The sequence below is a fragment of the Neomonachus schauinslandi genome, chromosome 10, assembly GCF_002201575.2.
Source record: "Neomonachus schauinslandi chromosome 10, ASM220157v2, whole genome shotgun sequence".
NCBI classification, from domain to species: Eukaryota; Metazoa; Chordata; class Mammalia; order Carnivora; family Phocidae; genus Neomonachus; species Neomonachus schauinslandi.
Window position 1 is genome coordinate 59,880,353 of NC_058412.1, and position 27,721 is coordinate 59,908,073.

The 27,721-nt window shown below is 37.2% G+C and overlaps 1 protein-coding gene across 1 annotated transcript in view; it reads left to right on the plus strand.

Moving 5' to 3' along the window:
• PUS10 (pseudouridine synthase 10) overlaps window positions 1-26,384 on the plus strand; it is a 66,884-nt gene extending 40,500 nt beyond the window's left edge. The window contains exons 6-18 of the mRNA XM_044918570.1: window positions 1,786-1,897; window positions 4,107-4,168; window positions 4,480-4,525; window positions 6,255-6,319; window positions 7,699-7,784; window positions 8,828-8,953; window positions 14,369-14,425; window positions 15,287-15,363; window positions 15,457-15,512; window positions 16,554-16,671; window positions 21,169-21,311; window positions 24,137-24,236; window positions 26,346-26,384. Coding sequence (XP_044774505.1) covers window positions 1,786-1,897; window positions 4,107-4,168; window positions 4,480-4,525; window positions 6,255-6,319; window positions 7,699-7,784; window positions 8,828-8,953; window positions 14,369-14,425; window positions 15,287-15,363; window positions 15,457-15,512; window positions 16,554-16,671; window positions 21,169-21,311; window positions 24,137-24,236; window positions 26,346-26,384 — 1,087 coding nt within the window. The remainder of the gene's footprint in view (window positions 1-1,785; window positions 1,898-4,106; window positions 4,169-4,479; window positions 4,526-6,254; window positions 6,320-7,698; window positions 7,785-8,827; window positions 8,954-14,368; window positions 14,426-15,286; window positions 15,364-15,456; window positions 15,513-16,553; window positions 16,672-21,168; window positions 21,312-24,136; window positions 24,237-26,345) is intronic.
• The last annotated feature ends 1,337 nt before the right edge of the window (window positions 26,385-27,721 follow it).

The window sequence follows — 27,721 nt, forward strand, 5'->3', positions numbered from 1 at the left end:
AAAATCTGGCATTTTAAGTGTTAAATTTTTGCCTTGTGTAGAAGGTTAAGATTTCCAAGATGTCTATTAACCCCTTTCTACTGTTCTTTAATCTGGAAAGAAAAAATACCTGTAGGTTTTTTTTTTTTAATTGGACTAAGATGTCTAAATCTATTTCAAAGACTATGAAGGATTTAAAATACCAGTAATGTCTTAACCCATATTTTGGATTGCTTTTTGCTGCAACTCTTGGTACTCTCTAGAATCTAAACAATGTTTAAATAGTTTTCTATTCTTGTGTTTTCCATTTCAACTTTTTATCCTTTAAAATGAGTTCTCAAACATTAATTACTTTTCAACTGTGATGTTATTTTATGCAAATATCATTAAACTGTTGGTACAATATCAAGATAGTCTTTTAAAATACTTAAAATGTTTCTGATATTCAGAGAATTAGGAACAGTTTAAGAAGTTCAAACAGTGTTTCAATAAGTTCTTGAATGTAGAGAGTAATTTGATTCTTTGTCAGATGTAGGGTTTATCTGAGTTTTTTTATTGTTAAACCACAATCCCAAAGCATATGAAAGCATTCTGTGTAACCAGTTATACTCTCAGCTGGATATAGAATGTGTACATCAACCATTTCATAATTTGTATTCTTAGAGGAAAGTTGTCTTTATATGTTTTTTAGATCAATTAAATTTAGCCATTAGCTAAATTATTTTTTATTTTCTACCTGCAGTTAGTAGTGTCTTTTTGTCTTTAAGAATTAAATTACAACGAATGTTTGATATAAGTAGTCATTTCTATCAGTGAAAATTGGACATAGAAGAAATGATTCACAAGTTGGTCCTAACATCTCTTGTTAAAAGCAGCCCTGTATATAGCCATAAAACTGATTTGTAGTTCATAAGACTGATTTGAATGGTGTGGACTTGTTAATTCATTAGTGATATCATAGTATTCTCAGCATAGCAAAGCAGTTTTAATAATATCATACCATACATGCTTTTCTTTCTTTTTATTTAAGTTCCTTTCTTTTTTAAAAATTTCTTAGTAGGCTCCATGCCCAACATGGGGCTTGAACTCATGACCCTGAGATCAAGAGTTGCATGTTCTACCAACTGAGCCAACTAGGCACCCCCTTCAGTTCCTTTCTATAACAATTTTAGGTTACAAACTAAAAGCCAGAGATCATAACTGGGACTTCCTGAAACCTATTTATTGGATCATGAGTAGATTTGGGGGGAATGTCAGATTTTTATTCAGACATTTTTCTGATATTAAAGTGACAAGCATTTCAGCACATCGATACTTTAGGATTTAATGTTTCTTCTTTAGCACTAAAGTATAGCTTTTACGTTGATTTCCCAAAAGTAAACCCCATTATTAGGAAGAGAGTAGATGTAAAAATTTTTAGTCTGGATGAGATTATTGTAATACACAGTTTTATTGTTCCTGAGCAATAAACAATCCCTTCTATTCCATCTTTCTGTCTTCTGACCTATAACCCTGGAATCTGGCAATGGTAGTTCAGAAAAACTTATTAGTATACTTTTGTCTTTGAAGCTTAAAAACTGTCTTATATACCATTTTAAAAAGCTGTTTTTTGATTCTACTAGACTATAAGGTCCATGAGCTGAGGAATTTTTGTCTGCTTATTCTCTGCTTTCTATCCAATGTGTAAAAAGTGCCTGGGACATAGTAGGCACTCAATAAATATTTTTAAATAATTGCATAAATTCTTTCCTTTAGCAGAAAAAGTAAAGTTTTCCATTTCAGTGAATTAATTTTTATGTTATTCAGAAAACAGAGTCTGTCGCTGGGAAGAAATGATATAGTTCAGCTAAAAGAAGCCTACAAATGGATAACTCACCCCCTGTTTTCAGAGGAACTGGGTGTTCCCATTGATGGAAAGGTATTGGGTCATCGTCAGCATTGTTAATTTCATTCTCTGGTTTTACCAGTTTTACTTCATTATATGGTAGAGTTTTGATTAGCCAAAATAATCTTCTCTTTAAATAACCCAATGGAGAATTTTTAAGCTTTTAAAATACTAATTTCTAACAGTCTTAAATTGAGAAAGATTTTATTTTTTTAAGACTTCTTTATGATCTAAGACATTTATGAGTGTAACAAATGTAGTATACCATAATTGACTTGAAAAGATTAGAAATGAATCTAAGCCTTTAATATGTCTATAGTTTAATTGGAGAGACACATGTACTGATACAAAGCAATATAGAAGTAACTGTGAATAAGTGTAGAGCCAACTCTAGACTATTTAAATTCAGTTATCTGTGGCTAATCTTGTTTTCAGGTACAATCAATCAACTATAGTGAGCATGGGTTCAACCTATCCCACCTTGTTAAATCTCAAGTCCCTCTATTTAATTTTAGGCAAAGACTGCCTTTGAAACCAGAACACCTAGCCATCTCCCCTGTTCCATAATGGACCTTGCCTCAGTCTCCAGAATGGACTAAATTTTAGGAAAGAGCTCAACAAGATATATTCCCAGCTCATCTTAAATTAGATTTTTATAGTATGACTTCATTGCTTCATGATTTTGCTTGAAGGAAATTCCCTGAATATCAGACACACCCCTATTCAAGTAAAATCACAAAACCATCTTTCAAAGCTAAATAGTTAAAAAAATTTTTTACCATTCAGAATTATATAGCTCTGTTTCCTTCTGTTAGTAAGAATAAACTCTCTCCTTTAAACTGAATACTGACAGAATAGAGAATAAAACCACTTCACACATATACCGAGGGGAAATGAGGTAATGAAAGTACTTTGGAAATTAGAGAAGTCATTGATGCAAAATATTTTTACCTCAAACTTCAGTTTTGAAGCATAAGTAATTTTACATGTTGAATTAATGAGAACAGAAAATAGAAAACAAAAGATGCAACAATGTTCTAATAGATTCAGAATGAGTGAAGTTTTCTTGAGTAAAAGCAATGTCTTGTAATTTTAATTTTACTGTGTAAATTAGAGAGCAAAAAGAATTTAGCTATTCAGTGTTGTGATTCTAGAGAAGCTAATATGCTGTTGACAATCCAAAGCAATCAGTAAATACAGAAATAGTAAAAAGGATAAAATTGTTACATGGTATGGCATTTATCATTTTTCTCAATGTGGAATTTTGTTCTCTGTGAAGATTAATGTACATAGAGTATGAAATTGTGCTTTTTTTTTGTATGCAAGGATGTTCATTATAGCATTTTTTAATAATGGAAAAGTTTACAACTTAAACATCCAACACTCCCTGGAGTTGAAGAGATGAAAAGATGTCCACAACATAATATTAATTAAATAAAGCAATTTTCTAAAAGTATGTTTAATATCCTAAGAAGTATATACATTTATGTTTATATTCATAAAAATGGCTAGAAGGAAACACACCTATTACTATGTTCTACCTCAGTGGTGTGGGATTAAAAATCCATTCTGTTTGATTATTTTATAATTTGTATGTATCATTTTTATAATAAAAATTAAGATCTCTTTTTTTAAATTTTTTTATTCTTATATTATCCCCATACATTACATCATTAGTTTTAGATGTAGTGTTCCATGATTCATTGTTTGTGCATAACACTCAGTGCTCCATGCAGCATGTGCCCTCCTCAATACCCATCACCAGGCTTTTAAAACTCAAATCCACTAAGAAGTTTGAGTAAAGTGCCACAAAATAAATAATAAAAAATAAAGGCTCCCACAGAGATTTTAAGCATGTGAATAAAACGCTTTTGCCTTGCTAATAATTGTAATCATACGAACAATTATCTCTTTCCAATTCCCTGAATTCTCTTTCATCTTCACATTGAATTTATATACATTGTACAAAAATCATACAAATTTATTTTAAAATTTGTTAAAAATTTTTTTTTGGTAGAATAACTAGTGATTGAGCTTTAGAAATAAAAAAAAAAGCCAAAAAACAAAACTATTTCCTTTCCAGCTGCCCCATGCACAAGCTGATTTGAGAACAGTAGTATTTTCAGTTTTCCTTGCCACTGTTTGTGAGCCAATCTTTGAGAATTAATTTCTATTTCCATTCATAAGTGGTTAGATGTTGGTTTCCTTTTGCTCATTTTTAAACTGTCTTTATAATTTTTAGAGCTTGTTTGAAGTGAGTGTGGTCTTTGCTCACCCAGAAACAGTTGAGGATTGCCACTTCCTGTAAGTTGCTACATAAACAACAATGTCAGTTGTGTAACATTGTTAATGCTTTTTTGGTTTTCATGAAACAGTGTTCCTCCTCTTTGTAATGAGCATATCAGAACTTGTCATGTCTGTTAGTAGGTTTAAAATGTGCTGTCTAATATAAGGGTGTAGGCATACCAGTACAGCTGGTATAGGGATTCATTTTGTCTGCTCTTGATATATTGAGTTTAGCAGCCATATATATTAAAATATATAAAATATATTTGAATTATATTCACCCCAAAATAAACTCATTAACTTTTTTTATTAACTTAAATTTTACTTAGACGTGCAATATGCCCAGATTGCTTCAAGCCAGCCAAAAACAAACAGGTAAGGATTCCTTCTTTTTATTCTTTATTGAGTTTTGTCTGCACTGAATATTCAGATTAACAGCAAAATGATATGTGTTAGAAATACTGGCAGTGTATTATACTAAGAATCATTCTTTAAATATTTCCATTTGCTACATTTATTTTAATTTTTTTTCAACTCTGAATACCTTTGCCTCTAGCTAGGAAGTCATAACACAAACATTCTCATATTTGTGTCGCTGTCTGGGTTGTTTCTCTGGTGTTGTTAAATTTAGAACCAGTGTTTCAGTGATGTTACTGTTACCCATTTGGGGGAAATTCAACTTTTAGGTTTTAATCCCCAAATTAACTCATTGAGGAAAATCCACGTTAATTATTAGCATTCCAAACTTTTGTCTAATATCCATTTTCTAGGAATTGGTATTTAAGAAATATAATCCAAAATAAATTATTTTACTTAGGACAATCGGAATTAATATGGCCTGTTTCAGGCTACATTTGCAAAAGGACATTTTATTTAAACTTCCCTTTATTTGATGTGAGCTGGTCTTCATATTAATGAGCAAATTAGTTAGCATATATTTTTAGTTTCTACTATGCCAGGAGGGAATGGCAAAGTAATGATATTGGCAAGATTTCATGCCACAGATACCTAGCTGGTTTTATGCAGAGACTCAGGCATTCTTAGTTTTACTAACATCTATTTTGCTGTTATGGTTGTTAAGAAGAATATAAGCATATTACCAAAGATACATCTATTGGTCTTTACTCTTGGCTTTGATTAATTGCCGAGCCTTTTGGAACTGGGTGCGGGGTGGGTGTTGGGGGAGAGTTTGTAACATTTGTCGAATGCCCTGTGCAGAAATAATTTACAAATGCAGGCAAAGCGTAAAGCACTGCTTCCCACCTTTCTCACATCGTGATACACCTAGAACATTACAATGTTTGTCCAGCACCCTGAGGTCAACAAATGAAGTTGCTCTAAGTTGGAGGCAATGGGCCGGGGAGTTCTCTCTGTCCAGGTCCTGCCCCTCTGCCCTTGTGAATTAGAGGGCTCAACATCTTAGGTACAATTATAGCTTATTGCTTTGCCATACCAGTTGGAAAGCTCTGTCCAAATAACCTGTAGCCATATTTATATTGAAGATCTTGTTTCAGTTTTTGTTATCTTTGAGGAAATATACAAGTACCAACACCAAATAATGGAATAAGGACATTTTTGTCAAAGCATCATCGACACCACATCATTTGGCCAGTAGTACAGTTGTATGTAGCTTTCCTGCCTTTTTGCTGGGAGCAAATTACATGACCTTTTGAGATTCTTTCAGGCTTAAGATTTCATATCTTAACAAATAGGCACTTATTTTTCAGTTTTAACCCTATACCTAGGGGTTCTCCAAAATATGGTTTAGAAAACCATTGATGATAAACCGTTGAGATGCCTACATGTGCCTCTTTAGAGTCAAGCATAATTTCTCCAAACAGAAGAGACAACTGTGATTGATCATAGTAAATCAAGGAACTTTTTTCAATTTAGTTGAAAAATTGAAAAAGAGGGTTGTGGGGAGAACTGACAGTATGAATGCTTAATGTTTTATTTTCTTAAGCTTTTAAGTATTTCTGTCCTGTAAGTATGATTTAAAATGATGTCATTTCTCCAACCATGTTCTGTGTTTCACCTTCGATGTTTTCTTGTTTTCTTGCCTGGGTGATAAAACGTCTTTTCTTTTCATTTTTACCTTATATAGTCAGTGTTCACTAGAATGGCAGTTATGAAAGCATTGAATAAGATAAAAGAAGAGGATTTCCGCAAGTAAGTAGAAGTATAGACACATGGGAGCATCATGGAATTTTCTAATAAAAGGAACGTTAGAGATAATATGGATTATCTCTAAAACAAAACTGGATGTATTTCAGGGATGATGATTGTGTCTTAGTCATTGTTATATCCCCACTCCCTGGCATAGTACCTGGCATGTAGTAGTGTTCAATAAATGTTTGTCAAACTGATATTTGAATTTATGAATCAAACCCAACTTCTTTATCTTTAGAAGAGCATATTGAGGGAGTTGACTTGCCTAAGATTTCAACTGGGTAATAGAGTGGACTTAGAGCCAGGGTTCCTGACTCTCCAGCCCAAAGCTGGTCCCATTACATCCCTCATTCTGCATTTCGAGTATTGTCCATCTCCAGAAGAGGGAGAAAAAGGCTCATGAGTTCTTCACTTGTTAAAATATGCTGAAATACAATAAAGCTTATATTTTAATTCTCATTGTGTTCATTTTATTTAATAAAATATTATCATAGTTATCCTTCCAGAATATCCTTGAATAAATTTCAAACAATGAAACTATGAAGAAGGTTTTATTTATTTTACTGACTAAAAGCAAGCCTCAGAAAATGGAAATATTTCTATTAAACTTTAGGAAGTAAAGTTAGCTACTCTCTACAAGCAATAGTTCCTGAGTTTCTAAGTAATTTTTTTGTTAAGACATCTTAGGAAACTGTGACATTTTCAAGCCAAGCATTTGGAGTAAGTCCATATCTAGTCATTTACAGGTAGACTCCAGTCCATGGCTTTGGAAGTTCCCAGATGGTAGACAGAAAATAAAGCCATATATTGCTCTTTCCTGTCTGTCTTCAGTTAGATTGAAGTTTCTTAGCTAAAAGGGCAGAGTCTGTCACATTCCACTTTTTCTGGCCCTGAGGTCATAGTTGGAATGAGAAAGAGAAAGAGAGAAAAATGGCAGAGACCCTCCCTACAGGTGGGACTTACTCCTGTGACTAGTCTGTCACTGCACACCAACTTTACCCGAATGATTAAGGGTTTTGTAAGCTGGCACTAAGTGTTCATGGATAGCAAAATGGCTAAAGAACCTGGAGAGGCTTCCACTTCATAAATATGGGTTTTTCTCTCAAATCTCAAGGTTGTTAGAAATTATCATCTGGGAACATGAGCCCTCCTAAGTGAAAGGTAGTAGCAGAGCCCTGATTTACTTAGTGCCACTCTTATGTATTAAAACGTACTTGAGGCCTAAAAGACTCTTATGATTCCGAAACTTAAAGTTAGGGAGTGGCTTAGTCCATGAGACTCGGGCTCTGTGTGTCTCAGACAATGCTGATTCATCCTAGTTATGTGGTTCGATATCATGTCTGGAAAATAGTAGCTGTAAAATTTATTTTGTTTTGCAGGCAGTTTCCTTGTCCTCCAAACTCACCAAAGGCTGTATGCACTGTTCTTGAAATTGAGTGTGCTCATGGTGCTGTTTTTGTGGCTGGTAAAATATTTAGTCTAGAATATACTTACACTGTCAACTTACTCTCCTTTCTGAAAAACTCAAATGGCTCCTCTGTTACCTTCTTATTTTTATTATTAGGTTCTGATTAGTTACCTCTTTGAGAATTAGGACTGATAGCCAAGCTTATTTTAAATAGGTTCTATAGGCATTTTTAAGGTCCACTTAGTTTTGTTATTTAAAATGCCATGCCAAAGGGAATGACACTTCTCAGGTTTTAATAGTTTCCATCAGAGATGGCCAGTACCCATAGAAATATGGGTAGATGCAGAGACCCGAAACCGATCAGGAGAAACTTAGCCACAGAGAGCATGAAAGTGAACTTGAAAAAATAATTTTATCATCTGCAAAATGACTGAAGACTGAGCTTCTGAAAAAAAAAATTGTTGCATTAACCTTCCCAAGAGGTAATCTAGCAGATAGTTTTTGTTTTGAAAGCTACATCTATTTCACAGTAATACCTGAAATGAAATTGCTCTCTAGTCTCAACTATAATACCCTGCCCCATGGTAATGAAAGCTACCTGCCATTAGTGCAGCTTTATTCTTAAAGCAGTGAGTCATGTTCTGTTAGGGTTGTGGGGTTTTTTAAAATTACAAAAACTTCAAAATTTCCTGTATTTGAACTCTTTGGAATATATTATCACCAATGAGTATTTCATTAAAAGTATTATTAATCAAGTGTAAAAGCAGTAGTTGCTGGTTTTCTTTTTTTTCTAATGATCCTTGGTGTGTTCCTTAATATTACTTGTTCAGTCAGCCAATCAGATTAATAAATATACTGAGCATTCCTTTAGAGTTCATTTGATGATTCATATGATGTCTTTATCCATCTCTTCTACTGTTACCTTAAATCTTTTAATTATTTATATATCTGTGCGGGCTCCCCAAATTAGGTTGTTAGTTGAAGGCTAAACATTGTTTTGTGTCATGGCACCTAGGATATTGGCACTCAATAAATAGTTGTTTTATCCTAATGTGTTAATGATACCATTCCATCCAGGCTACCTTATGTTTCTTTGGCAGGGAGATATAATAAATATTCCAGGAATTTACCACAGACTCCTTGGATAATTGATGGAGAAAGGAAGCTGGAATCTTCAGTGGAAGAATTAATTTCAGATCATCTTTTGGCAGTATTCAAGGCAGAGAGTAAGTGTTATAATATTCATATTTTAAATACATTGTCATTCATGAATAGGTTTCTTGGAGGTGGCAGGAAGGATTTCTAAATTTTGTAAATCACCACCAAATCTGGGCTCCTTGCCTGGCAGCTTCCCATGAACAGGGGTCACCATGTCCTGAGCACCTCTGACTTGGCCTGGATTTCTTTAAAGTATTTCTTTCCTTTCTCAAGATGACTCGGCAAATGCAAAACCACTGAAACTATTTTAAGTGAATGTACTTAAGCTCTGACCTTGGAACACCTCAGACTTGGCCTCTTTTTGGGGAATATGAGGAAATTAAAACACAACTTCCACATCCAGTGCTTGTTCAAGAATAATCACTGGCAAATGCCTAGCTCCCATCTTAACTGCTAAAATATCCTGGGATAAAGTTCAAGACTAGAGAAAATAGATCAACAGCTACCATTTTACAATGACCTAATGATAGTATGTTGTGTTTTAATTTTCCAGGTATTAATGAGCCCAGGTTTGTGGGATGAGTCAGATCCTGTCAGGTTTATGTTTTCTTTGTCTCAATAGGTTTGTCAGGTCACGGGCAGCATAGAGCCTTGTGATTTCACCTAGGATTAGACTAGAGGAAAGGGGCTAAGATTTCAATTGCAGAAAATAATGTTGTACATCAGGAAAAACTGTAGGCAGTAAATAATGATTTACTTTGAAGTGGGTCTCCTAGCATAATTAGAACACTTTTTTTTGAGGAACCAACTAGATATCCACCTTCTCTCTGAAAAGCCTTAAGACAGGCCTGCTTTAGGAATGGCAGGCAGGCAGATGATTGAGAAGAGATATGGCTGTCCCTTCCAGCTCTCTGGCTTGTCAAGAGGAAAGAGCACTTTAAACTATATCCTTCTTATAATTTGTTGAGTATTGGGTTGGTGGACCCTCTTTAAGGGTCTTTAAGAATTGTTTACTGAGGGGTCCCTGGGTGGCTCAGTCGGTTAAGCATCTGCCTTCAGCTCAGGTCATGATCCCAGGGTCCTGGGATCAAGCCCCTCATCGGGCTCCTTGCTTGGCGGGGAGCCTGCTTCTCCCTTTGCCTCTGCCTGTAGCTCCCCCTGCTTGTGCTTTTTCTTTCTCTCTGTCAAATAAATAAATAAAATCTTAAAAAAAAAAAAAAAAGAATTGTTTACTGAATAAAGAAGAAATTACCCTAGCAACCTAACATTTTCCAAAATCTTAGCAGTCAAGACTCTGGGATATTGGCATGAGTTTTTATCTACTTAATATTTACATACTGGTTATCTCATAAGAATTATCCAAGTTATGAAGAAGTGAAAATCAAGCTTTAGCACAAAAAGTCTCTTCCAAACTCTTTTTGGGGCCACCTTACTCTCTTTCTATAAGATGATTCAAGAAACTTTTCAGTTTTGATTATTTGGGTCCCAAGGAAGCTCCCATTACCAATAGGGCTGTTGGGAGGCTCTGAAACAGCTGTATGTTTCCCGCTTGCAATCTTTCATGACATTAGCTTGGTTTCATTTTCCATTTGAGGGGGAAAAAATTATACCCAAACTGAAAATGAAGCAAACTGTGTGTTTAGCATCTGTAATTGTATCCTGAGGAAATTTATTGAGAGCTGCTTGAGAAAAAGCAGACCTCTGGGCTTCTGTGCTAACTGGCTCCTTGTTGGGAATAAAACCTGTTGTTTGAAATGCCTGATTGGTAGCCTCAATTTGCTAACCCTGTGCATCTCATATATTGTTCTTTCTGTGGTTCACGTCTGACAGCTCTGGGAAGATGGTTCTGACTGTTGTACCTCTATGGTTTACAACTCTCTGAAAATAAGCAGTATTATATGAAGTAATCTAGCTACTTATATAAAGATTCCTTCCCCATGGGGTACCTGGGTGACTCAGTAGGTTGAGCGTCTGATTCTTAGTTTCGTTGGGCTCTGTGCTCAGTGCCCGGGTCTGCTTCAGATTCTCTCTCCCTCTCCCTCTCACCTACACTCTCTCTCTCTCAGATAAATAAATAAAATCTTTTAAAAATTAAATAAATAAAAATAAAAAATAAAGATTCCTTCTCCTAAATGGGAGATACAAACTTGTTGCTCAGCTACTTTAACCGGGCACATCATATTATCCCCTTGCTAGTCCCCTAGTTAATGAGTAGTAAACTTTGACACACTCTCAAAGTCAATGTGTCTAAGAAATTTTCCCCTAACCCATTTATTATTTCACTTATTGAATAAATATCTGTTATGTTATTTCCCTGCTGAAAACTTGTCAGTGACTACATACAGGATAAAAGTCCAAACTACTGAACTTGATCTTCTGAGGCCTTTATTATCTGGCCTCTGCCCATTTGTCAGTTGCATCTCTGCGCTGGGTATGAGGGCCACTGCAGACTAGCGAAACTGCTGAACTGCTGATCATTCTTGCACTTGGTTTGTTTTTGTTTTTGAAATATCTGTTTCTTTGAGCAAAAAGCTCAAAGAACTTGCAGAATTAGGGGGATAAGACAAGGCATAATGTGAATTTAGAAAACTCAACCAGGACACCTGGCTGGCTCAGTCGGTGGAGTATGTGACTCTTAGTCTCAGGGTTGTGAGTTCGAGCCCCACGTTGGGTGTAGAGATTACTTAAAAATAAAATCCTTAAAAAAAAAAAGAAAACTCAACCAAATTTTAAGCATGTATTTCCTAATACTTAAGATGGTAACTCCTTTTCCTTTTGTTGTCAGCTAATATCCATAATTGCACAGGAATAAAGGGTTAAAGGTTACCCCCAAAAATATCCTTAATGAAGTGTCCAAATTTGAAATACTTTTCTAAAAGATATAATAAATGTCCCTTCTTCCTTTGTCTAGATTTAATGTTTCTCTGGACTTCTCAAGAGCCTTGCTTTCTGCAACTCTTTCTTATTAATGGGCTAGAATTTGTGGAAGTTTTATGGGCTAGTTTATGAACTAGAGATTTCTCGTCTGATTTAGCTGTCATTGGTGGACTTATCTCTTTGTGTCCTGTTCATTCCCTTCACCCCTACCAGGGACAGGTTATGGCTCAGTCACTGTGGATCCCCTGGTGCCCTAATATTATGGCTGGTTTGGAGATGGAGGTGGGCAGGTGTAAGACAGATCACAGCCCCAGGGAGTCAGTATCTTTCAGCTTCCCAAATGCCACTCTGAACTCTCCATTTAGCTATCCACCCCTACTTAGTGCTACTCTTGAGTCTGTTGACTGCCTAGAAGCTACTGATGTTACTCTGGTTTTTATTAACAGCTTAAAAATGGACTTTAAACATGGAATGGAGGATTCTTTGGGACTTAATGGTTCACAGAATCCTACTCCTTGCCTGGCTTAGATTCTCTGCCTCGAGAAGAGCCTGACCTTGTAGCTTTCGTGGCTGCTTACCTGACCAGTTCTCAGGTGTTAATGCAACAGCTTAAATTCTAGGCCTACCTTGGATATCTAGCCCTTACCTAGCCAGCCCTGCGTTGCCACTTTTGGTGAGACCCATAGCTTTGATCCCTGGGGGCAGAAAGGAGCCTACTTGACCCTGGCAGTACATGACAGACAACAGCTCAGAGCCTATTTCCCCAAAGTGTTGACCTTGGCTTGCAAAAGGGATTTCTTAGAGGTGAAAGAAGAATGAAATCCTACTTTCTTCACAGCTAAACATCCTAGGAAAGAGGGCTAATCTTCAGTGTCATTTTCATAGGACTTTTCAAGCCTGTTAACCTTCCTTTTTCTAAAATCTACATGGGACCTTTACATACAGACTCTTTTCTTGGAAAAAAGTGGCTGTCAAAATGGTGTTCACCCTCCTTCCACCTTTCCCATTTATTCTTCCCAGCTATCCCATTCTTCCTCATCTTGTGCTCTCCAAAGTGGCTGGACCATTGAGGAATAAATACAAACCTCATAGCTCATGCTGTAACTGTGCTCTTAGTACAGGAATGTTCCTGTATGCTTGCTGTCCTAGCCCTAGCCACTATATTACAGTCCTTATCCCTCCACAAACAGTAAGCCCTGTGTCCATCTTGTTTGTCTCCCCAGGATCTAGCACAGCGACTTGCACATGCCCACTGTAGATATTTGTTCCTGAATGAATAAATTAGGGTGTGAGTCTGAGTTCTAGCCTCCAATATATGTGTTCAGAGATCTTACACTTTGCCAAATTCTAATGACTGACCAGAGTACTCCAAACATAGCAGCCTTTTCTAATCCCTGCTCTGAGAAGACTGGTCTTGCTTTCCCTGTGTGCATGAGTCTGGATCTTCAGCCTGTTTTTGTGGTGGTTAAGAGACTCTGGAGTCAGATTGTCTGGTTCAAATCCTGGCCTTATCACCTACCAGTGATGTGATCTTAGGCAAGTTACCTATCCTGTCTGTCTCATTTTCCTTGTAAGTAAAATGAGGATAATGATAGTACCTACCTCACAATGTTAACATATATGAAACATTTATAATATGCCTGCCTATGGTAATGTTTCCTATGGTGATGATGGTGCAATCTTCAGTTTTGTATCTAAGGAAGTTGTCATATAACCCCTGCCCCTTTTTTTTACACCATTTTCCATTCTAATATTTGCAGCTTTTTAGTGTAGGATGATCCATCTATCTTAGAATGAACACTAGTTTTGTTGTGATCCCAGCTTAGGTTTGTTTAACATAAAGCATTTGCTTTAAAACCCTTTTTTCCCCCTCTTCTTCTTTTCATAGAGTTTAATTTTCAAATAAATGTTTTTGCTTTGTTTTATTTTAAGGAAAAAAGGAAAGATGATAGATTTTTTCACCATAAGCTTGTGGCCAGGCTTGTAGTGGAGCCTTCCTCCAAACAGTGCTCTCTCCCTTTGCCTTTCCCGTTAAGGTCTAGCTTTGACATCAGGAACAGCTCTGCCATTTAATCATGTGGTCTTGGGAAAAAATAGTTATCCTTTTAGAAGCTTGGTGTTCCGGGCGCCTGGGTGGCTCAGTTGGTTAAGCGACTGCCTTCAGCTCAGGTCATGATCCTGGAGTCCCGCATCGGGCTCCCTGCTCGGCAGGGAGTCTGCTTCTCCCTCTGACCCTCCTCCCTCTCATGCTCTCTGTCTCTCATTCTCTCTCTCTCAAATAAATAAATAAAATCTTTGAAAAAAAAAAAAAAGAAGCTTGGTGTTCCTTTGTTTAATATCTACATCATAAGGTTATAATAAAGATTAAATGAAATAATGTATGCAGAATTTTAGCTCAATGCCCAGCATATGACAGGTGCTCAATAAATGGTGTTTTTTATTATCATTGCTATTTTTATTAGAGATTGGGATTAGAGGTGGGATGACTATCCCTTGGAATTCTCCTGTAGGTTGTTTAAGACAAATGAAGTTTTTACCAAAGGGTGGGAATGAAAATCTTAGGGTTATTATGTTACTGATTATTTTTCTTTATCTGCTTTGCAAAGGTTTTAATTTTTCCTCCTCTGGAAGAGAAGATGTAGATGTGAGAACATTAGGAAATGGTAAGATTGCAATAGCATCACTTGACTAGAGCTAACTTTCAGACTATCACCCTTCTCAGACAGCAGGTTCACTGTAGTCGCTTAGTTAAAACCAAAGTGGGCAGAGCCCAGAGCTTCTCCCAGTGAGGAAGCTTTGTGGATTATGGAGCTACCTTTATAAATTATATGATTATGTCTTAACAGGATTCATTTCTTAAGAGGCCATCCTTATTGCATACCTGTAGGTTCTAAGGGACTTTTATGTGCATTAACAAGACAATGCCTGAGTTTTTCCAAAAGTTTGCTTATTAATTGTTCCATTTGATAACATTTCAGCAGTACCAGTATAGTTTTCAAAATGCACATCTTCATTTAAAAAGCGATTCTGCTCTCTTAGCCTCCATTTCTCTCATTTTACATTGTTGCATTACAAAAAAGATGATGAGAGTTAATCCTGAGCTTGAGCTTTATAGTCCCTTCCCTTTATGGAATCCTAGCTTTTCCGTTTCACTAGTGGATTTGGCTTAGGAGAATGGATTTCAGCCTGGTATACCTGGGCATTGCCATGTGTGATAACGTTACCTTAGTGTAATCAGGTCAATTAGCGGTTGTTGGATTTTATTTTGTAATTAACACAGTCTTGTTCATGGACCTTTGGGAAAACAGTCATTTTCACATATTGCCTGTACTGGGGTTTAGCAGCCCCCAAAAAGCCCCTTGATTCTTTCACACGTCCTTCCCTCTCCCAGATGTAGTCATGTCACTAAACTTTCAGTCCTCTAGAGCTCAACTCATTTTTTCACACCTCCTAACCCTCTTGCATTAGCCCAAATGTTAACTCCATCAACACGTTTCTGTTTCATGACGGATGTGTGCTGCCAGGAAGGCCCTTTGCAATTGAGCTGGTGAATCCTCATAGAGTACATTTCACTTCACAAGAAATTAAGGAACTTCAGCAGGTAAACCACTTCATGACATGGAAATTGTCATGTTTCTGCAGCTCTATAACCGAACTAGAATTGCTAATTGTTTTTCCTTTTCTGCTACTACAGAAAATTAATAATTCATCTAACAAAATCCAAGTCCGTGACTTGCAGCTTGTCACAAGGTGAGGGTGGACTCCCTGGAGCTGATCTCAAAAGGGAAGTTTTGGTTGTAGATCATTTATCTGTTAAGGGAATTGTATCCAGAATATATAAAGAACTCTTACAACTCAATAATAAGAAAACAACCCAATTAAAAATGAAGGAGATGATTAAGTGGACATTTCTCCGAAGAGGACATACAATTAATGAATGAATACATGAAAAAAATGCTCAGTATCATTTGCCATTGGGGAAGGACAAATCAAAACCTCAGTGATAGCTCACGGTACCCTCACTAGGATGGCTATAATCAAAAAGACAGAAAAAAACAAATGTTGGCAAAGATGTGGAGAAATCGGAACCCTCATATATTGCTGTGGGATTGTAAGCGTGACCACTTTGAAAGACAGTTCAGCAGTTTCTCAGAAGGTTAAACATAGAGTTACCATTATGACCCAGCAATACCACTTCTAGATATATACCCAAGAGAAATGAAGGTGTACATCCACACAAAGACTTCTACATGAATGTTCAAAGTAGCTTTATTCATAATACCAAAAAAGTAGAAACAACCCAAATGTCCACGGATAATATCTGGTATCTCCATACAATGGAATATTATTCAGTAATAAAAAGGAAAAAAGTACTGACTGATATATGCTCCAACATGGATGAACCTTGAAAACATGAAGTGAAAGAAGCCAGAGACCACACACCACATATTGTATGATTCTATTTTATATGAAATATTCAGAGTACGGAAATCTGTAGAGATAGAAAGTCAATTAATGGTGCCAAAGGCTGGGGGAAACAGGGCATGGGAAGTGACTGCAAATAGGTATGGAGTTTCTTTTTTGGGATGATGAAGTATTCTAAAATTAGATTGTGGTCATAGCCACACAACTCTGTAAACATGCTAGAAATCACTGAATCGTACAATTAAAATGGGAATTGTATATAAATTTTATCTGAATAAAGCTATTTTTAAAGAAAGGGAAGTTTGGGGCAAGGCTTGTGTGTATTCTGTGTATTTAGATAAACTTGCTTTTATTGTTTTTGTTTAGAGAGGCAATAGGACATATGAAAGAAGGCGAAGAAGAAAAGACCAAGTCCTATAGTGCCTTAATATGGACAAATAAAGCCATACAGAAGAAAGACATTGAATTCCTAAATGGCATAAAGGTAGCTAAGTGCTCTCACTCTTTCTATTTTATTTTTCGATTGCCTATAAAAGAGTCCTTTCACTTTTAGTTTATTACTAGCAACTCATAGAGCATGGGCTTTGGGGAATGTGAGACCTGCTTTCAAATCCTGGCTTTGCCATTTGCTGGTTGAATGACTGGGCATTTCATCGAGCCTGTTTGAGAGACAGCATTGCTAGTGATGAAGAGCCTGCCTCTGGGCACAGATTTCTTGGATGCAAATCCTGGATCTGCCTTTCATAGTTGTGTGACTTTGGACAAGTTGCTTATCCTCTTTATGCTTCAGTTTTTTCATCTATAAAATTAGTTAGAATAATGAAATGAGTTTAGTCATATCAAGCACTTAGAACAGTATCTGGCACATAGAAAACCTCAGCAATGCTATTATTACATTTGGCCATATGTAGAAAGGAAATACAAAATAGAATTGACCTAATAGGACTGATGCTAAGATTAAGTGCATAAATAAAACATATTATAAATTTTTAAGGGGCGCCTGGGTGGCTCAGTTGGTTAAGCGACTGCCTTCGGCTCAGGTCATGATCCTGGAGTCCCAGGATCGAGTCCCGCATCGGGCTCCCTGCTCGGCAGGGAGTCTGCTTCTCCCTCTGACCCTCCCCCCTCTCCTGCTCTCTCATTCTCTCTCTCAAATAAATAAATAAAATCTTTAAAAAAAAAAAATTTTTTTTAAGAAGGATAGTATATGTACAGCACAAATATTTTGGCACGTGCTGGATTTTCCTTCACATGAGCACATCACTGTAGAGGGTCTGCCTATTCATTTGCATATTTCTTCCCACCTGTCCCTGACTCTTCCTGTAACGATAATTTACTCTCAGATGTAAGGAATGAGCATAAATGGGCACAGAGATGTGTACAGTCATCACAACATCATTTAAATGGGCAATATTTTGTAATAATTTAGATGACCTACAAGAGGAGAATGGCTTAATCTTACCGTTTATCTGTATAATGAGCTATTGCTAGCCAGTTGTTAGAAATTATGTAGTAGGTGACTATTTATTAACAAAGGAAAATGTTCCTGATAGATGCTAAGGGGGAAGAAAACAAGCTATAAAGAGTATATAGAGGGCGCCTGGGTGGCTCAGTTGGTTAAGCGACTGCCTTCGGCTCAGGTCATGATCCTGGAGTCCCGGGATCAAGTCCCACATCGGGCTCCCTGCTCGGCAGGGAGTCTGCTTCTCCCTCTGACCCTCCTCCCTCTCATGCTCTCTGTCTCTCATTCTCTCTCTCAAAATAAATAAATAAATAAAATCTTAAAAAAAAAAAAAAAAAGAGTATATAGAGGCGGATACATTGTGATTTAAACACACACACACAAGTGTGTGTGTATACACATATATATGACTATGTAGAAAACAAATTGTATGGCAAAAGATACCACAAATAGGATTTATACTTATGAAAAATAGACAAAGGATATGAATAAGCTGAAAACGAGCAACTCCAAATCGCCAAGAATCATCTGAATAGATGTTCCACTTCTGGATTGAAGTAACAATAAGACCTCACTTTAGTCCTCTGAGACTAGTAACACCTACTGGGTGGCATGGAGGAGAAAGCTAGTTGCATACTTTGTCAGTAGAAATATAAAGTATTTAGCCTTTTTGGAAAACAACGTAATGGTGACTGTAAAAATTAAAAATATACTGGTCTTCTACCCAACACTTTTACTACTGGTAATCTATCCGGAAGAAATAAAACTCCATTGCATAAGTATATGTGCACAAAGATGTTTACTTTATTCAAAGCGGCAAAATCAACAGCACAACTAGGAACAAAGTGAATTTCCTTCAAAAAGGAAAGGGAAGAACAAGCTGGTATCTTATAAAGCTATTTTAAAAAAAAAACTAGAACAGCATGTGATCCCATTTAATTTATGTTATTGTATGTATATATACCTAAAATTGTTGGAAAAAAGGATAGAGGTAGGCCTACAGCTATGACTTACAGAAACACCCATGACGTTATGAGAAAGAAAGTGAAGTGCAGAATCATGTTATAGTATAAGTGTCTTGGTGAAAGCATAGGAGTAATTCACCGGCTTAGACAAGTTCATCTCTAACCCTGGGGGTGGACTAGATCACCCCCAGAGGGCCTCCAGGTTTCAGGTTCTGTGATTTTGTATCAAAAGCTATTGGCTTTTGGCCCATTATCTGGGGCTTTTAGGATGATAGTTTAACTCTAGACAGATATCTTTAAGATTACAAAACAAAATTTTTTTTAAAAGACTTTATTTATTTGACAGAGAGAGACACAGCAAGAGAGGGAACAGAAGCAGGGGGAGTGGGAGAGGGAGAAGCAGGCTTCCCGCCGAGCAGGGGGCCTGATGTGGGGCTCAATCCCAGGACCCTGAGATCATGACCTGAGCTGAAGGCAGACGCTTGACGACTGAGCCACCCAGGCGCCCCGCAAAACAAATTTCTAAACCTCTTTTCCATCAGGTGTACAAGTCATTCAGAATGCTGGGGGGAAAATTAAGTCATTTTAAAAATAGATTCAGGGGCACCTGGATGGCTCAGTTGGTAGAGCATGTGACTCTTGATCTTGGGGTCATGAGGTCAAGCCCCACATTGGGTGTGGAGCCTACTTAAAAAAAAAATAGATTTATCATCTGGAGGTAGCTATATTCAGAGCTAATTCAGAAATAATGCTGAATAATGCTGAAAGATGATTTTTGGAGGTACAGAGTAAGCAGTGAAAGGGTCTCTTTTAATGGTTCACAGCCCAAATAGACTGATGGGACTAGCTGACTTCTAATAATTTTTTGTGTTAGGTTAAGACAATTTTCAAATATTCCTATTGTCATCAAAAATACAAAAACTGAGTTACTGTCCCATTTTGAGAAACAGTCACTTCAAATTTACTACGTGTCTCTTCTTTTTTAAGGGCAACCTACTTCTAAGGAAAAAAAAACCTTTTGTGTATATGTATATGTGTTTCTGAAAATTCAGCAGAATGGGGCCAGCAGAGTGCGTTGTTAGAGTAAATGGTTTCCTTTTGTCTACTGAAAGCAAGCAGACGCAAAACACACACAGGAGTGTGTGGTGATCAAGCGTTATGTTGGAAGTCCAGTGGTGGGTCTACCAGCTCAGTTAGTACTTCCATTGACTAGTTCATGGTTTGCAGTCCTGGGAGTGAGTAGCAAGAAAGGAAACAGGGAGAAGAGCACTCCTTGGTCATTCATTTGAAGCCAGCTATTTCTGTATTCTACAGTGGAGGCCATATCTGTACAGATTCCTTAACAGTTCAGCGTTGTCCTTTTTTTGTCTTTTTGGCCGGAGAAATGTCAAACCTTATGGAGACAGCCTATCTCAGCAGAACAAAGTGCTTCTAAAATCAAAGCATTAGAGAATCATAAAACCCATGAATTAGGAGGGGCCATTGACTCACTGCTATGATCAAAACAGTCACACCATTTCCAGTACAGTCTTTGTCAGAACTTGCTCTTTCTTTCTTGGTGGAGAACTTGATAGAGGGGAGACCAGACAGAAATCCTTCTCTTCTTAGCATGGCTTCAGGCACTCCCAAATCATGTAAATTAGGAAGGAGTTGTTCCAACAAGAAATGGCAGAAGATTCAAAGTTCTTATGAACCTACATTTCTCGTTATGCCCAATATCTATTTTTAAAACTTGGAATTAGTTGACCTTCTACAATATTAATCTCTATTTCTTGATTTATATCTTGTGACAAAAGGAAATCTCTAATTATAAGAAAAACAAGCCCGTGCCCCTAAAAAAAATCTGAATTGTAAAAAAGGCATGCAGTATTATTATTCTCAAGTAATTTGAACTGGGCTTACAAATACTGAGAGGTCCTGGTTTATTGCACACACTTCTTTGTAATTATTATATTGAAACACTACCCTGAACAGTGATGCAACTGTTAATTTTCCAGATATATCTTTTCATACAACAACAACAAAATAACCTTGTATGTAGGTGTTTGGTTGTCCTTAAAACATGCACACTGCCCGTACACACCAGTGATGCTGAGGTCTCACCCTCTACAAATAGCCATTTTTCACCTCAGCTCTGTTAGGTCATCTGTTGGGTTGCCGGGGGGTGGGGGTGGGTGGGTAAGAATAGGTCTTCTAGAAGAGCTCTGTTAAAGTAAAGAACAGACTAGAACTCCAGGGTCCTGCTCAATTCAATTAATTGATTAAATATTAGAGCAAAAGAGACCTTGGGGATCATTTACTTCAAAGCCTTTTTTAAAAATGGCATACTGGGGCCCAGTAAGTGAGTAACTGTGGATGAGGTTATGAAAAGTTCCACAGAGCCTGAACCTTAGGGAATACAATTTATTATAGTATTAGTATCTACCCTGACAGTGATAGATGAGTCCTCCGAAGAAAACATCTGTGGTGGGCCATGGATGACAGAGGAGGTGTTGAGACAGGCTTGCTGGGCAGCAAAGCTGACTCCATGGTTGTGTAACACATCCTCCTCTAGGACTTAAAGATCGACCAGAAAACACCTCTGCGGGTCCTTCACCGGAGGCCCCTGGCTGTGAGAACTCGCATCATTCACTCCATGGAGACATGCTATGTGGATGAACATCATTTCCACCTCTATCTGAAGACTCAAGCTGGAACGTATCCTTTCGCCTTCCGCATAGCAATCCTCTAACCCTGTCGGAAGAGTTCACGCTGCCCTAGAAAATAGGTGCAACTTGATCCAGGAACAATTAGGGTAAGGATTAGGTTGGGGAAGAGTCCTTTTTTTGGCGGGGGGGGGGGGGGGGGGGGGGGGGGTTCCCATCTAATTTGTATCTTTCAAAATGACACTTTAAACCGCGAGGCAGCAGCCGGTAGAGCATGAACTTTCAAACAGTGTGTCACACAATTCTGCCTACTTAGTAAGTACTCAGGAAACAGTTCTGATTGATTCATTTATTGATTTGTGTCTTTATACATTCTGCAAGTCACATTTTCATAACCACACTTGGGTTCTTTCAGCATTTTGAGCATTTGCCCCAAATCACTAAATACTGATAGTAGATGGGAGTGGCCCTACTTTCATACTGGTCTTCACTTTTTTTGGCCACTGGCCCAAAACAAGAGAATAGTCCAAAAATGATCACTTGTTCATATAGTACCCTGTTTTGTGTGGTTTTGTATCTGTTCTGAGTTGTTAGTTAAAATACATCAGGGAGTTGCCAGAGTCCTAGCTCTAGTTTATTTTTCAAAAGTGCTCCTAATATTTGTTTGTTTCTTGGTTTTATATTATTTAGTGATCCAATAGCATGAAGTGGTAAGATACCTAATATAAAACTAATGATATATTTATGGGTATAAGGCAAAAAATGTCATTTTAATCCCCAAGTAGCATTCCCACCATGTTGCTGTAGTCTGTTTCTCCTTTTCCATCAACCTCCTCTCTCTTCCTCCCCAACCCCACACCACTCCACCCCATCCTATCCCAGAAGTGACCAGCATTTGCTAAGCTGAAATAGGTAGATGTTATTTACTCTTAAAATCTCTTATATTTTTAGTTCGGATCAAGGGATGACCTGTTTAGACCACAGTGGGCAGACCTTTATAGCTTTGTTGTTTGGAATATATGTGCCTACTATAGATGGAATGTGGATGGAATTTCAAAGAAATCACAGATTTTTAAAAAATCTTTTTATCTAATTCCAGCTTTTATTTTAGAGTGCTAAGGTGAAATGCAGTGGTCTTTTGAAGAAACTAATCTTTTCAATCTTATTAAAACATTCTTAGGACCAGGCATGTATATGTTACTTACGGGCTTAGCCAAGAAAAACCGTCTGCTAAAACTTTAGATACCATGTGGTTATACACAGAAGTATGCGAATTTTTCACATATATTGCTCGGTATGCTGAACTAGTTCATTTGATGTACACCTCATCCTTCTGGATATGAATAAGAATTCTGGGCCTTTTAACTGGTTGTTCTGGGGCTTTTTGGTCATCTCCCCTCATCGTTGCTACTCAGAAGTAGCATTCTCGAAAGAAAAAGACAATTGTTGAGTAAGTATGAGTTCAGCAAAGAAGGCAGTTGCTAGATACATGTCTTAAGCTTGAGTCAAAACATTTGGTGAAAGTAGAGTGAATACACTTTCAGAAAGTGAGGAGGACATAATATCAGCATATTCATGGTGTAAGTTTTTTATTTATCATCTGAGAATAAACTTATTTTTCCTATTCAAATTATATTAAATTTTTATACTAAGTGCCAGTTTATAGAACACAGCATAATGCTGAATGAGTTTTTACTGAATGCTAGCAAAATTATGTCTCTCAGATAACTATTTTCAAGGCTGTAGTAGAGTCCTGTGTAAGGAAAGTTAATGTAATCTTAGTAAGTAATTCTAGGATTGGCCATTGACATCAAAATTTGAAGACCTTATGAAGGAAACATGAAATCGCCCCTTTCAAAAGACTTAATTCTCTTGCTAACCATGTAAAAGTTGCAAACAGCTAAAACTTGGGTCCTTTGATAATCCTTCTGAAGAGCCTTTATCAGCGACTAAATTAATATATTTTTTTAAAGATTTTATGTATTTATTTGACAGAGAGAGAGAGAGGCAGCGAGAGAGGGAACACAAACAGGGGGAGTGGGGGAGGGAGAAGCAGACTCCCCGCCAAACAGGGAGCCCGACGTGGGGCTCGACCCCAGGACCCTGGGATCATGACCTGAGCTGAAGGCAGACGCTTAACGACTGAGCCACCCAGGTGCCCCTAAATTAATATTTTCATTGTCCCTCCCATCCTACTGCTATTGTGTCACTGGGTCACATTACCAGGAAAGCCATCATCGTGTGACCCTGTGGAAACCTATCTTCTGGCAGATGTTAGTTGCCATCATTGAAAAATGGGACGAAAAAGATGACAAAATGGAATTTGTGGCAAAGAAAAAATAGCGAAGGTTGTTTTGTTTTGTTTTGGTTAGCACTGAAGTACAGTTCATTTTAAAAATCCATACCCAGGGTCGCCTGGTTGGTTCAGGCAGTGGAGCGTGGGACTTTTGATCTCGGGTTGTGGGTTTGAGCCCCACGTTGGATGTAGAGATTACTTAAAAATTTTAAAAAAGATCTTTTTTATTTCAATTTTTTATTTAAATTCTAGTTAGTTAAAAATCTTAAAAAAAAAAAAATTTAAAAAAAAAATCCATATCCAAACCTTGGCACTTGGAGATGAGCTAGAGAAAAAAGAAAGTCATGACTTTTGGGAAGTTTGATGTAAACACAGGTGCCAAGTCCTGCTGTTAGCTGCCAGGCTGGTAGGAACCAGTTTGCCAAAGCTTATTTTCTAAGATACACATCATGGGTCACAGCTCAGAAATAACCTCTCCCTTGTAACATTTCTGCTTTTGTCTGTCATTTCCCTTTCACCTATCAAATCTCACCAAACAGTGCTGCATAGCTATCTCCATTGTTTCCTTAAACAAACCCCAGCTACATTAAAGAGTTTGTGCATGGAGACTTTGGGAGAACCAAGCCAAACATTGGCTCTCTAATGAATGTGACTGCAGACATTCTTGAGCTGGATGTTGAGGTAAACCATTTTATTGTGGAAGTACCCATTTGTACATTGAATTCAGCCAAGGTTATGCTTTTGGCGGGGGGGGAGGGGGTGGTGGGTGGGTGGGCATTAAGCCAAATAGGTATCTATCTCTACTCACCTTAACAGGTATTTGAAAATGGTCAAAATCTCACAGTAGCATTGTATTGCAGGGAGGGATTGTCTTTGGAATTTTTATCTTCTTAAAAAAATACAAGATCTCATTTATGATCCTTGCAAATATATAGCTAATTTACATGGGGCATGAGGTCTTAAACCCTTAAATGGAGCAAGGAAATGAAACTTAAGAGCCCTTCATATGTCCTTTGGACTCTACAGAGTTCATTCCCATACCTATTTTGTTTTATAAAAAATTTAAGGCAGACTACTCAGAAACATACATTCAGGACAGGTATAGAAAATGGGATGAGCCAGTGGTTATTAATAAAAGCAGTTGTATAAGGGACCCCTATGATGTGGTACAAATTTTCTGCTCTTAGAGTCTGAATTGAAACAAGGTTAAATTCTTAAGTATTTATAAGAGTGGATTGAATAGGTCCTTCGGCAGTTCTCCATAAATATATTTTCTCATTTGAGCATCAAAAAGGTACTGAGTCACAACTGTGCTCCTTGACAAATACCTGATGAAGGATGGGGTCCCTCTCCCGTACCTCCCTACCAGCCAAAAACAATATTAGGAGACTAGCATTTTGCACTTGGGATTAATATCAGTTATCAAAAGAAGTGCGTAATAGTTGCCTCGTGTGCAGACAGCTATGGTAATCACATATCACTGGAGCATTATCAGCTTACCGGCGATTCTCTTGAGTGCTTCCAGCGAGATTTTATAGAGCTCCTGCAGTACGGCCACCGACAGCACTTTCAAGGTTGCAGGGAGCCTTCTCAGAGGGACTGTTATTTTGAGGAAGACAACCTTGTGTTAAAGAAAATCTCACCTGCATTCATCTTCTTTGATCTTAATTCTCAGAATAACTTAGGAATGTCAAGAGTCACGGGCCAATGTTCCTCATCCCTGTTTGTCCATCGGGAATCACCTGTAGGGCTTTTTAAACCTCCCCTGCTTTCAACACATACAAGACTATGTGACCTGCAATGTTTAGTTTTCAGGCATGAGAAACAACCCATTAGCTTATATATGGGTGTTCAGTATGTGGCCATGTTCTGAAATAGAACCAAAATATCTTCTTGGGATTTCTAAAAGATACACACGTACACACACAATAGTTATTTGGGCTTTTCTAATAAAATTTTTCTGATTCTGGCAGTGACTCATAGATTAATTTAAAAAATCACTTGTGGTAAAGCATTTTGGGTTTTAAAATTTAAGTCACAAAAAAACCCGTAACAAGACATGGGCACAGTGGACTTTTTTAAACTTCTCAAATTAGGCCCTCGAGGGTAGTTAAACTACTTCTAAAGCCTAGGACATGATTGTTTTATATGGAGAAAAAAAATAGTCTGCTACTGTAATTTCATTATGACTTAAATCAAGGTTTTGTTCTAGAAGAGCCAAACCAAGTGAATAGAGATAAACTGATTTTAAAAGAAACAAAAATTCTGAAATGATACACAATGATCATTTATCCTTTTCTAGTTCTTTCATACTCATTTCTCATTTGGTTGCTAAGCTACAAATAACACCGTAAGTGAATAGACTACTTGAGTGCTTGTTAAATGCAAGATGGGAAAATGAAAATGATCTGAAGAATAAAAGTTGCTGAGACTTCTGAGGGAAAGTTGGTGTTGCTCCCTGAGCAACTTTACCCATAAAGTTCTTTCTTTCCCCATAAATAACATTTACAAAATTTAGAGGTACTCTAGTCTCTTATTGGCCAAAGGTACAATTAATTTAACCAGCTGAGTAACCAAATACTCTGTGAATTCAGAAACAGACCTTGGGCCCAAGAATCTCAAAAACCTAGTTATGGATTTTAGAGTGTTGAATTGTGGTATTCAATGACTTTTCTTCAAATGAAGCTTCTTCTGCTGCCTTATATTAAAACTATTAAGTTTATACAGCATTACCAGCAAATGCTTACTGGAACAGTAATATGTTTTCATGTCTTGTTTTCTTCCTTCTAGTCTGTAGATGTTGACTGGCCCCCTGCTCTGGATGACTAGCTTTCAAATTTGGACACACAGAGTAGGGTTTTCGTGGCATGATGTGGACCTCCATTCAGCATACACTGTATAATGGCTGTTAACTCACCATTACAGTGTCTTGGAAACCATTTGGATCATGTTGATCTATGTATTTTAAAATTTGTTGTAACATCTCAGGATCTATGTATGTGTATATTTTGTGTTAAATGTTCTAAGGATGTCTTACGATTTTTCTTGTTCCCTCTCCAACCCCTACATGCCAGACTATGAATAATGAAAACATTCTCTTAATTCTTTCATTTAGAGAAGTACACAAACAGGATACGTTCTCTGATAATCTGAGAAGCTATAATTTCTTTTAGCAAAATTTCCCTCCACAAGACATACCACCTTCAAAATCATGTTCTAAATTTTAAAAATGATCTTGATAAAAGTTATATCTAGATTTATACAGCACAGTATCCTATAATATTCTAAGATATCAAATGCAAATCTAACATCATTAATTTTTTTTTTTTAAGATTTTATTTATTTATTTGACAGAGAGAGAGACATAGCGAGAGTAGGAACACAAGCAGGGGGAGTGGGAGAGGGAGAAGCAGGCTTTCCGCAGAGCAGGGAGCCCGATGTGGGGCTCGATCCCAGGACCCTGGGATCATGACCTGAGCCGAAGGCAGACGCTTAACGACTGAGCCACCCAGGCGCCCCTAACATCATTAATATTTTTCCCAGTAAGCTTACTCAAGCTATTACCCACAGAAGTACTTTTTGTATAATCTGTCACAAATCTTAATGACTTCAAGTTACTATTTTGACGACTTAAAAATATCACTATGTTTCCTGGGGAGGGAAAGTGAAACCTTAGGAATTGAGGCATACCCTGTTAAGAGACTTCCATAAATCTTTTAAATAAGGAGACACAAGTGCCTTCAGTACTTCAAACCCAGGGATAAGATTTTGAAAAATTAAGATTGCTAAACAATCTGCTATTATACCAGAGTGCTTCAATATATTATCCAATTTCAAACATCTTCATCAAGTGGATAGGGTATTATCATTTCCATTTTATAAATATGAAACCAAAGAATGAAAGTTAAATGATTTATCTAAAATTTTACTTCCATATCAGGGGCTAAAACTGAAGTTTCCTGGTCTCTAGGGTCCTTTCTTAATAACTCTTGTTATTGAGCACCCACTGTGTGAAGGAGGCACCTGAGAATGTCATTTAAATGCACTAACCCAAAAATAATAATAATTAAAATAAACAAATGCACTAACCATCAGAAATGACTCTTGGAATTTAGAAACCAAATCAAGGAGCTTGCCAAAAAAAAACCCAAGTATATTTCATATGA